A 12,330-nucleotide genomic window follows, 5' to 3' on the forward strand; every position below is an offset into this window, starting at 1 on the left:
GAGTTTGTTGAATCTGACGTTACATGTTCGTACGAACCCTTTGTACGAACAAAAGTAAGAGAAATTTAGGATAAGAATACGAACATGTTCTTGCATGAGGCCCAATGTTCTTAATTTTATGTAAACTCCTTCTTTGCACCATCATCTCCAGGGATTCCACAGTCGTCCTCAGAACCGAACCAGCTTTCTTTATCAAGTTGCTTAAACTTTTTTGGTCCCTGGCTCTGACAGGGACCAAAAGCTTGGGGGAAAAAAAACTTTTTCCCACGAAAACTTTCATGATCTTTTTTTGGGACAGAGCTGAGTCCAAAATAAATTTTTGCAATAAATCTTTATACTTTATTTAAACAGTAACTTTATTTTTTTCAAAAGAAAGTTTAAAAATAGATTTAACTGTCAGGGTGGAAAAAAATCAGACTAATATTCTGACAGAGCTTGTCCTTTCCTTTTGTCTGAACAATTCACTTCCTGTCTTATTTTGAAGCTCCCTGCAGAAGGACCAAGTCTAACAGATGAACTGATTTAATTAGCAGAGCACAAAACAGCTGTTCAGCATTTATTTAAAGAGAGCCAGATTCAGTACTACAGGCAGACCTTCAGTTACACAATGATGTATTTAAATAAAAGGAAGACATGTGTGAACAAATGAGACATTTATATAGAGGAGCAGCGTTGTTTTAATTTAAACTGTACTAAATGTTTACTCTAGCAGTTCCGTTTTAGTCTGTCAGATTGATGTTGTATCCTTGTTGTTTTTAAGGGGGTGGGGATATTATGCAAAATTTACTTTTTTGAGCTTTATATCATGTTGAAAGGTTATTCCCTCGTCAAAAACACACACAGAGTGTTGCTTTGACTCTTTCATGCATGTTTGAGAAATCATTAAATCTCCTCTGGTAGTCATTCAGAGGTGCCTAAATGCTTGCAAGTACAAAGCACCGCCTATTTACACAAAGCTCCTCCCCAGAGCTCATACCTAGTAGAACTGCATGTCTGTTGAGCTTGTAATACTTCTCAATCCAAACCTTTTTTGAATTAARAAACAAATGCATTTATCAAGGAAATGTATTTTTTAGATGCCAAGGAGACTACCTGTTGTGAAGATGTGCTGAAGTGGGAGTGTCGGAAACAGGAGGAGGTTCTTAAAGAGACAGAGGCCAAATTCAAGGCGATGCAAAGTCAAATTTATTTTTGATATAGACAGCATTTTCCTAACAACTGAAGATGACTTAGTTATTTGATTGTGATGTAGAATTGAACTATTTGAACATAACACCTCCGTTTTAAAAGTGAAACTGAGGTTTATTGTAAAAAAAAACCCCACTGACTTTAAAATCTAACCACTTCTTGTAAAGCTGAGGAAAGTATACCTACGCACCATTGATACAGGCCTCTTTGTCCCCTCTGTCGATGAGCAGGTATCTAGGACTCTCTGGGAACCACGGCAGGGTCACCAGCTGGATGAGGCCAGGAATGGCATTACTGGACAGAAGGTACTGCCAACACGCCTCACTTCCCAAAACCTCTCTTTAAACAAATAATCAAGATATTTAAATATAAATGACACTTAAAAAATAAATACATAAAAAGATAAGCCAGTTTTGGACCACTGTACCTGAGTCCGACCACCTGTCCCAACACGACCCCGAATGCTGTGAAAACAGCCGAGGACAGCGAGACGGCTCCTCTCAGGTGCTTCGGTGCACTTTCTCCAAAATACATGGGCTGCACGTTCATGCTGATCCCTGCACAACACATGTCTCACGCTCAGCACTCGTCTCATTCTGCTGTATGCAGGAAGGATTTATGGAGCGAGAGGGGAAAYACTAATGTCCGCTGACGTACCAGCGTTTATCCCGATGAGGACGCGTGAGATAATGATCATTTCAAAAGACTTGGCAGCTCGACTCGTCAACGCGAAGAGAGCGCCGCTCATGAGGAAAATATTGTTCAGCAGCAGACATTTCTTTCTTGTGGAGGGAAAACAGAACAGAGAATTTTGTGATTCTGTTGAAACATACAGATCCAGCTAAAATATGGATATTTAATAGAGAGAATGTCATTTTTAATAGTAAGAAACGTTGATAATATCAGTGCCCTCACTTTACATTTACTCCTACATGAGCAAGTTTTTGTTTGTGTACTTTGAAAATAAGTTAAAAAAAAAACAATCTCCTCTGAGAATAACAAGTTTATCATTCACCATCTTCATTTGCCATTACCTCCCAAAGCGAATGGTCATAGGCCCAGCAATGAGAGCCCCTGCAAACCCCCCCAGTGAGAAGATGGAGACAATGATTGTCCACACCAGCGTCACCTGGTAGTCCTCCAACTGGATGTCCCATCGCTGTAGGAAAGTCTCATTGATAAAAGTTTGAATAAACTGCAAGGAAAAAGAGACAAGGGTCAATCTTTTAAAGTTAAACTCGAGTCCAGACTGTGGTTAAAACTGACACTTATTACCTCTGTCTTAATCACATTTTGACTTGTTGTGTTCAGACACAAAAATAAAATGTGCCTTTTCTTTTTTTAGCTATGTTTTAACTGATGAAAATTTGTGTTTCTTAAAACTTTACAGCTGCTCCATTTCATAAAACTCTAGACTTCAGCCTGCAGAATTAGCCCAAAAAACTAAAACTGGACACTTTACAACAAGATCATTAATCTCTGAACCAATAAACCTAAATCTCATTTGGACCAAAAAAAAAAAAAAAACCCACACTGACCCAAATTATGAATTCGTAGAAGTCTGCACAGATCTTACAGGCGGCACTGAACTTTCCCAAGCAGTGAGATTAAAGACAAATTAATTTTGTAAATGAGGCGGCTGTGCCAGAGTGGTTAGGGGAGTCATCCTGTAACTGGTGGGCTACCAGTTTGATCCCCCTTTCCAGCTGTCTCAGTTGTGTCCTTGGACAAGACACTTCACCTAATGAAAACCTCTGATGTGTGCCTCATCACTGATCAGTCTCCATAGGATGATTTATTAGCATTGTAGTGCTCTAATAGAGTGCTGTGTGAATGGGTAAATGAGGGCACAGATTGTAGTGTRAAGCTCTTTGAGTATCTACATCTAGTAACACATTATCTGACATCTCATTAGATAGTGGAAAAAGTCATTTTTAAAGTTTGATCAAAACAGCCGCAACTCTCTCAACACAAGATCTCAGTCTGAAACTTTGGCTTTAAAAGTGGTGGGTTATAAGCATTCATCCTTTTAAAGTTTATTTTAGCATTTTAATCTGTAACTTTAAGCAAACACTTACAGTGGTGGGAGCATTCATTATAGCCAGGTTGTATCCATACTGAAGAGTTCCTCCAATGGCTGCAGAGGCAACCATCAGCACCAGAGTCAGAGGACTGCTCTGTCAGCACAAAATTCAAAGAGAATGAGTTTGATTGACCCTCCAATAACGGTTCTGTKTTGCTAAAACCTATTTAAATCAGRACTGTAATATGATAAATAACCAAAAACACGTTATATGTGCAGTGAGCATTAACATTAACGAGCTCCACAAGTCAAACAAGAGCAATCAAAAGATGAATTTACCTTTTGCGACATTGTTCAGTGAAGGTAAATGTACCTGATGGTGTCTGAACGAGCAGCAGAGGTCAGCCCARCTCAAATATGAATCTCACAAAGCTTCCACACGTGCACGCGCGTACAGAGCGCGTGTCAAGGAGATTTATGGCCTCCTGTAATTGGCTGAAACAACTATTTTTTCCCAACTCAACGCCACTGCAATGATTTACTTTAACACTTTTCTTCCAGTTAAACTGTGATAATTTGGAGTGGGGGGGGGGATTTGCAGACGTCACCGACAGTGCTTAAAAAGCAATTAAAGAGCTGCAGCGCATGCGCACATAGGTCAAGTGCAAAGGTGTAGATGATCTGCCACGTGAAGAAGACTTTTAATCTGGGTGCTACATTTTAAAAAGACAGAATATAAGGATTTTGTGTATTTTTACCTTTTAAAATAACTTTTAGCTATAAAAATAAACAAGCAAACCCTGTTTTTAATGCTTTTAGTGCAAAAGTTAAATAAACTGACATCCCTCAGCAAGAGTGGTACCTAACTAATTTTATACTCAATGATGTAATAAAATCTTAATTAGCTTTTTCGAGTTTTGCTGATTTTATCATAAAGTCACGGTTGTCCTCGGTGACATGACGTCTTGTGTCCAGCAGATGGCGCTCGTCTGTTTCACCCGCACACTCAGCTGCGGTTATTTCACTTGCTCATTTGTTTCGACAAAACTGGTTTGAACATTTCCAATACTTACAGTATCACCAGTGAAAGAATCAGTTTTGGTTTCATATTTAGGCTCAGATCAATCGCACCCAAATAAAATGTCATAATCATCAGCTGAATGTTAAAATAGCCCCCAAAATTCACAGATTTGTGATAGGCTAAATGTTTAGAGCTCAGATAATGTGTTGTGAACGAATTTCAGCTACTCCAACAACAAATTTCAGATCAATAATGATTAAACTGACTAGATAATTCTGTGATTTCTCAGTTTTATTAGGTGTGGGGCCAAAAATTGGGCTGACTATCCTGTGTTTATCAGTTGTGGCTGTGGTTACTTCGTTAATTTTTTTTTATTTAGTAGAAGTTGCCTGCTGATTTGTGACATATTTTACTAGACAGTATGCCAAAGCTGAAAATCTCCAGAGATCTAAGTTTCCTTATGAGTTTTACCAAAATCCAATTGAGCTTCATTGTATTTAGGTTATAGATTGTCACCCCAAAAATATCAGTGCCACCCTCAAACCAATGACAGCCTTTTGAGTTTTTATGTACAGCGGGTAAAATAAGTATTGAACACGTCAACATTTTTCTCAGTAAATATATTACTAGAGGTGCTAATGACATGAAATTTTCACCAGATGTCGGTAACAACCCAAGTGATCCATACATACAAAGAAATCAAACCACAAATGTCCAGAAATGAAGTTATTTGTATTAATGTGGAATGGCACAGGGAAAAAGTATTGAACACATGAAGAAAGGGAGGTGTAAAAAGGCATGGAAAGACAAGACACCAGCTGAACTCTCTCAGTAATTAGAAAGCAAGCCTGCCCCTTGTCAGTGCAAGTTAATTAATATCAGCTGGTTCAGTCTCAAATGATGGCCAGGTATCACACAAGAACCATCTGATGATGGGTAAAAGTAAAGAGCTCTCTCAAGACCTTCACAACCTTATTGTTGCAAAGCATAATGATGGCATCGGTTACAGAAGAATGTCTAAACTTCTGAAGGTTCCAGTGAGCACTGTTGGGGCCATAATTCAGAAGTGGAAAGAACATTATTTCACCATAAACCGACCACGACCAGGTGCTCCTCACAAGATTTCTGACAGAGGAGTGAAAAGAATTATCAGAAGAGTTGTCCAAGAGCCAAGGWCCACTTGTGGAGAGCTTCAGAAAGACCTGGAATTAGCAGGTACGATTGTTTCAAAGAAAACAATAAGTAATGCACTGAACCACCATGGCCTGTATGCACGCTCACCACGCAAGACTCCACTGCTGAAGAAACAGCATRWTGAAGCTCCTTTAAAGTTTGCTGCACAACATTTAGACAAGCCTGTGTAATACTGGGAGAATATAGTCTGGTCAGATGAGACCAACATTGAACTGTTTGGATGCCAGAATACACATCATGTTTGGAGGTCAAATGGCACTGCACATCAGCCCAAAAACACCATACCAACAGTGAAGTTTGGAGGTGGGAACATCATGGTGTGGGGCTGTTTTTCAGCATATGGTACTGGCAAACTTCAAATAATTGAAGGAAGGATGAGTGGAAAAATGTACAGAGACATTCTTGATAAAAATCTGCTTCCATCTACCAGGATGATGAAGATGAAACGTGGCTGGACATTTCAGCAAGACAATGAGCCCAAACACAAAGCCAAGGAAACTCTCAGTTGGTTTCAGAGAAAGAAACTAAAGCTGCTGGAATGGCCCAGCCAATCACCTGACCTGAATCCAACAGAAAATCTATGGAAAGAACTAAAGATCAGAGTTCATAGAAGAGGTCCACGAAACCTTCAAGATTTGAAGACTGTTTGTGTGGAAGAATGGACCAAAATCACACCTGAGCAATGCATGCCACTAGTTTCTCCATACAGGAGGCGTCTTGAAGCTGTCATTGACAACAAAGGCTTTTGTACAAAGTTTTAGATAAATTTCAGTAAGTGTGTTCAATACTTTTTCCCTGTGCCATTCCACATTATTACAAATAACTTCATTTCTGGACATTTATGGTTTGATTTCTTTGTATGTATGGATCACTTGGGTTGTTACTGACATCTGGTGAAAATTTCATGTCATTAGCACCTCTAGTAATATATTTACTGAGAAAAATGATGAHGTGTTCAATACTTATTTTACCCGCTGTATATAGCACCTCATCAAGTCCACTTGGACCCAAGGGGACTTTACACTTGACCCATTCAAACACACACTGGCGGTAAGCTCCAGCCACAGCTGCCCTGGGGGTGCCTCCGGACCCTCTGACCACCATCAAGGTGGGTGGAGTGTCTTGCCCAAGGACACACAGCTGGATGGGGGATCGAACCGGTGACCTTCTGGTTCCAGGATGACTCCCCTATCCACTCCACCACAGCTGCCCCAATTATGAACATTTGTTTAATCCCAAAAGTTTTTAAATTAATTGTTGCTGAAACAGCAAGTTTCTCAGTGGATCTGCGCTCGACAATGCAGCCTAGGTGGAGTAGTCGAACACAGATCCACTGATCCTTCAACACAGAGCATCTTCAAAAGACAAGTCGATAAAATAAAATTTAAAAATCTGTATTGTTGTAAATCAGAATATTTTTTAATTTTAATGTAATTTTAAATTGTTTTTTCAATTTTATTTTATGTCTCAGAGCCTGTTAGGCATATAAATAAATATAATTCAAATCAATTCAATTGAAAAATACTTTATTGATCCCAGAGGGAAATTTAGGTGTTGTTTTAACTCATTTAACTAAAGAGTTATGCTGATGGCTGTGGGCAGGAAAGATCTTCTGTAGCAGTCTGTATTACAGCGAAGTTGAAGAAGCCTTCGACTGAAGACACTTTGTCTTTCTATGACAGTCTGATGAAGAGGATGGTCAGGGTTGTCCACAATGTTCTTGATTTTATGTAAAATCCTTCTTTGCACCATCATCTCCAGAGGTTCCAGTCGTCCCCAGAACAGAACCAGCCTTCTTTATCAGGTTGTTTAGCCTTTTCCGGTCCCTGGCTCTGATGCTGCTGCCCCAACAGATGATGGCAGAAGAGATGACACTCTCAACAACAGACTTGTAGAAGATTTGCAGCATCTTGCTGCAGACATTGAAGGATCTCAGCTTCCTTAAGTCCTTACAGTCTGCTCTGTCCTTTCTTGTAGTCTGCTTCACTGTTGAGTCTCCAGTCCAGTCTGTTGTCAAATGAACACCGAGGTATTTATATTCCTCAACCACCTCCACTTCTTCTCCCATGATGGATAAAAGGGTTAAACAACTATCTCCCAACTCGCCCTGCTGCTACAAGTCTCCCACCTTTCCATGTCCTCCTTTCCCTGCTCCTCTGCACTGACATTATTATCCCTGCCCCATGTTCTGTCTTTCCCCGCAGCCAACAGTCTGCCTGCACCCCCCACTCCCGGTGTGGGAGTCATGATACAGATAAATTCCCGAAGGAGTTGACATATATGAAACTTGTAAGGCTTTTTACCTTTTAAATTTTTTAATTATATTTGAGTTTAATGTTCATTGTTCTACAAATTCCTGTTAGCTAAATTAATTTAAAATCCACTCTAAACAAAAGCACGAGTCGCAGGAGGATAAAATTATCTGGCTAAGGGCGGTCAAGGACGGGCCAGCTAATTGGYAGAAGTGGCCAGTGCCCCCCCCCCAGGTCCCCCCTTGGTGGCACTCCTGTGCAAAAGCAGCTAAAGTCCAATGAACAAGCTTTGAGGAATCTTCAGAAAAGTCTGAACATAATCCTGATGCAGACTGCTTAAAAAGATCAAGAGAAAGTTTGTGAGCAGAAGAGACATAATTATTTACAAGGTATTAAACAAGCGGCGTGTCATAATGAGGTCACAGTAAGCCCCGCCCCCTACGGTCCTCTCTGACAGGATTACACGAGTTTCCTCAATTTAGGAGCAGTGAAGTGAAACGCTCAGGCATCCAGTGAGAAAATAAGACGGGAAAAACTCTGCTGTAGATACTTTTCATCGACTTCATCTCTTTGCTTGTTTTTGTTGTTGTTTTCCTGCCGGATCAGATGTTTGTGTTGAACTGCGGTCTGCAGGTCTGTCCTGTGATTAAATGAGCTCTGATGCTGCAACACTCATGTGAAGGTTCCTGAACATTTCACTGGAAGCTGCTCCTCAGACTTTCTGTCTCCCAGTCGGCACGATGTTTTGGATCCTTTGGGATGCTCTGTTTTTGCTGGGCGGTGAGTTGAGTTTATTTTGGTCAAAGTTTCATTTGTTTTGCTCCTGTTTCCACTGATGATTCATGATTTTCCGGTTGGGATTGGATGACTTCACTGCTGTAATTTCATCCTTTTAATGGATGCTCGAAACTGCGGTCAATTTATGGCACAATGAGCAGGTCACGTGACAGGACTCAGGTAGTTCACAATGATTTTTCAGTGTATGAAATGAGGGGGAAAGGGGACATAATGACAGCAGTTTGTACATTTTTTTCTCATATTCATCAAGGTATTTTCTTCCTTCTCTGTAGAAGTTGTCAGAATAAATGTCTAGGTCAGTGGTTCCCAAATTTTCAGCTTCAAAGCCACAAAATAACATTAACAGAGAAGCTCGTAACCCCAAATAATGACCATTTAGATGCACAAGCTTAGCTAATAACTTTACTAAACATGACTACACAAACAAACCCAACAAGGAAACTATTTTTTCATATACTTCTATAAATAGTATTTCTAACATTTTTTGTTTTGCTTTCTGAAGTTTATTTAAGGTTGTAGGTGTTTCAGGACCAATTCCCAACTACAAGAACCATTGGTTCAGATCACATGTGGGCAACATACGGTCCGAGGGCCAGAATCAGCCGCTTGGCCATGTCGATTTGGTCCTTGATGCAAATAAAAAAAAACTTGAAACAAAATTAACTAAATTGTTATCTCAGGGAATGTTAAGTTGAGTTGTATTTTGGATTTCTGTCCATCTGTTCGTTTTCTCCCCAGCCACCTGGTTCCCCATCCAGTATTTTGGATTTTATTTATTTATTTTAAAAAGAGCATTGTCTATGTTTTTTTTTCTAAAAATAGACCTAAACTTTCCTTTGGCTGGATTTGAACAGGATTAAAGGTTTTAGAGAATTTAGTACTACATGTTGACATGGCCTAAATCAACTCTCAAGTTTTAGTTCACAGGTTGTATTTTTATAGGGAAATAGTGAACTATTCCCACCAAGAGTGCTACCTTCAGAGTTGTAAAGTAACTAAGTACAAATACTTTGTTACTGTACTTAAGTAAAAAATTTTTGGGTAGCTGTACTTTAATTGAGTAATAATTTTTTTAGCCTACTTTTTACTTCTCCTTACATTTTCACTCAATTATCTGTACTATCTACTCCTTACATTTTAAAAATAAAACAAGAAGTAGAAAGTCATTACTTTTATTTTTGCTTGTTTTCWTTCCAGCATTTTATTGTAAAAAACAAATACTATCTATTTAAATTGTGCCTCCTAGATAGAGTGAATTTAATTGTGGTTGAATGAGAAGTATAAATATATAAAACTCTGATACCGTATTAGTTTGTACACAAACAAATCATGTCACACTCCAGCAGGACATAATCAAATAAAATAAGAGAGCTCTACTTAAGAAGTATTTGTATTTCATGAATTATATTATTGCAATTGGCTGCAGCCCTCAGATAGATTTGTATTTTGGGGAAAGGTTTGGGCAGTCTTTATATGTATATAAACTGAAACAGCTAGACTAATACATCCTAAATTTAACATAAATTTGTTATGTTGATACGACAGTCATTTCAGCATTTTTGGGAGGTCATAAATGTCATAACAGAAAATTTAACTGCTCATTTAAAATCAATACTTTTACTTTTAATACTTAAGTACAAAAAATATCAGGTACTTTAATACTTTTACTCAAGTAATATTCCTAAAGGAGACTTGAACTTTTACCAAAGTATTTTTTTGGTAAAATACATGTACTTTTACTCAAGTATCACTTTGTGTTACTTTATACAACACTGGCTACCTTTGCTACAAGCTGATCGTAATCTGTAAAACAGATAAATCCTGAATGGCTCTTTTCGATCGGTTTGCTTGAACAAATGTTTTTACAAAGCAGTCAGTCTAAAAAATGTGTAAAAATTGTTCCATTAGAATCAAAACAAAGCCAGCCTTTTTGTCCTGATTGAGTTTGTTTGCAGATGATTCAACGTTTTGTATAATAGATGTAATAGTTTGAATTCCAGGTGTGGCGCTAAATTAAAATGGCCCTCCACAAAACAACCATGTCGTGTTTCACAGAGCGCCTTTTTTTTATTTCTCCTCTGCAGGTCCTCTCTTTACGTTTGGAACTGGTCCTGGCAGTTCAACAATAGTTAAAGCCAACATTTCCATCGATTCAAACTCTCCCGCTGCTCCAAACTCATCCAGCAGCAACTCTTTGATGGCTGCTGGCAAAGATGCTCTTACGACTGATATTCCTACATATAAAGGTAAGTTGTTCAAGCGCTCTGTGCAAGACTTTATTCCAACCTTTGATTATGTTTGTGTCCTCTGTCACTAGGTTCGCTTGTTTCATCTGAACCTCGGTGGACGCATCAAACGATTATAGATGCTACAGTTTCTGTCAATGTCACATCTGCTGAGGAAACCTACAATTCAACAAGCAGCAGCAGAATGTCCTCAACTAAAAGACCTGCTGCGGCCAACAACCATCCAGTTAAAAGTAAGTAGTATTTATTTCCTAGTATTCACACAAAACAAGCTGTTTACCCTCACCGTGCCTGCTGTCCCGGCGGGAGAGCGCGGCATTGTTTCTCGCAGCGTATCGACATCATGCGGACAGTGTGGTGCGCACTGATAATTGATCCTCTTAGCATCCTTGTGGGCAGCTATTATAATAAATCACAGATAATGAGCTGTACATTTAGCGGTTGTGCAAACGCCAGGTCCTACAGTGTTGAATTGTTGTCTGCGGGGGAAAAAAAAGGCACCTCACTCTCCCTGAAGGCTGGTTTCTGTGTCAGCGTTCCTTTCGTTCGACTGCCAGAATCACATGGAAAAGGGAGAGGGCTCGGCAGATGCCTGAGGGACAACCGAGTGCTTTCACCGAGTCTGAAAGGAGGAGACAATGCATGTAGGCTGCAATCCAAAGCCTCATTTACCAATGGAATGGAGTGTTTGACGAGGGCCGTAATGCAGCTATCTGTCTGGATGCTCTTCCTCTACTCACACTGAATGCCACACTGTGCCGTCTTGTTTTCGGATACTTGTGCGACTCTGACTTTAGTTTGAGTCAGTGACAGAGGAATTTCTCTGACTGTACAGCTTGGGTGGAAGAAATCGTCTGTTTTTGTCCAGATCTAGTTGCCCGGTGTTTTGTCAAGGGTGAAAAGTGAGATGGTTTCTTCAAGGTTTTTAATTTCTTCCATAGAAACTGTCATTGCTGCAGGGATGTACTCTCTCCTAACATGGGCTGATGAACAGAGGGTTTTGTTCCAGGACTTCTCTTTGACTCTTTAATTGTGCCTCTCAGGTAAAATGAGATATGTAAGCCACCACAGCACGGAAGACGAGGCTTAGCAGGCTGTCAGTAGTGGCGTAGGCGTTAGCTTTAGCCTTTAGCATACATCTCTATTTCAGTCTTCCAGAAAGTCTTTTGCTTTTGTGAGGTTTTGACATTATGTGTAAAAGAAAACCAGTCAGTTGTGACACTTGACCTCATGAACACGCCTTGTTTACTACTTGACCTAAATATTGATAGAGAATTTTTGTGTCCCACCTTACAAATCATCAACTTTTAACCAGTGGCTTTGCAATGGCTTATGTGTGTTTGGGGTTTTCATGAACCACTGGACTCATTTTAATGAAATGTGCAGAAATAATCAATGACTCTACGTTTGCAACTGAGTCACCATGATCCAAGACAGCTACCACAGCCAAGTGACACTAAAATAACAACATAAAAAATGGCTACAACTCGGTCACTTTTACATGTATTAGGCTAGAAAGATTGGGCCTCATGCAAGAACCGTTCGTACGCACAGATTTGTTCTTAAATTGTGCGTACGAGTGATTTAGGAGAATTTGTGGCATTCACC

General features: G+C 39.5%; 2 protein-coding genes across 2 annotated transcripts in view; one reads left to right on the forward strand and one right to left on the reverse strand.

Annotated features, from left to right (window-relative positions):
* Positions 1 to 3,665, reverse strand: part of slc2a11a (solute carrier family 2 member 11a) — a 9,730-nt gene extending 6,065 nt beyond the window's left edge. Inside the window, exons 1-6 of the mRNA XM_014006331.1 lie at positions 3,551 to 3,665; positions 3,267 to 3,365; positions 2,223 to 2,383; positions 1,846 to 1,970; positions 1,616 to 1,745; positions 1,379 to 1,527 (exon numbers count right to left, since the gene is read on the reverse strand). Of these exons, the coding sequence (XP_013861785.1) occupies positions 1,379 to 1,527; positions 1,616 to 1,745; positions 1,846 to 1,970; positions 2,223 to 2,383; positions 3,267 to 3,365; positions 3,551 to 3,562 (676 nt within the window). The 5' untranslated portion in view covers positions 3,563 to 3,665. The remainder of the gene's footprint in view (positions 1 to 1,378; positions 1,528 to 1,615; positions 1,746 to 1,845; positions 1,971 to 2,222; positions 2,384 to 3,266; positions 3,366 to 3,550) is intronic.
* A 4,595-nt stretch (positions 3,666 to 8,260) lies between these two features.
* Positions 8,261 to 12,330, forward strand: part of tgfa (transforming growth factor, alpha) — a gene marked incomplete at its 5' end in the record, with an annotated part of 9,760 nt that continues 5,690 nt past the window's right edge. Inside the window, 3 exon segments of the mRNA XM_014006278.1 lie at positions 8,261 to 8,458; positions 10,561 to 10,722; positions 10,794 to 10,955. Of these exon segments, the coding sequence (XP_013861732.1) occupies positions 8,419 to 8,458; positions 10,561 to 10,722; positions 10,794 to 10,955 (364 nt within the window).

The sequence above is a fragment of the Austrofundulus limnaeus genome, unplaced genomic scaffold (genome assembly GCF_001266775.1).
Source record: "Austrofundulus limnaeus strain Quisiro unplaced genomic scaffold, Austrofundulus_limnaeus-1.0 Scaffold35, whole genome shotgun sequence".
In the NCBI taxonomy this organism is placed as follows: Eukaryota; Metazoa; Chordata; class Actinopteri; order Cyprinodontiformes; family Rivulidae; genus Austrofundulus; species Austrofundulus limnaeus.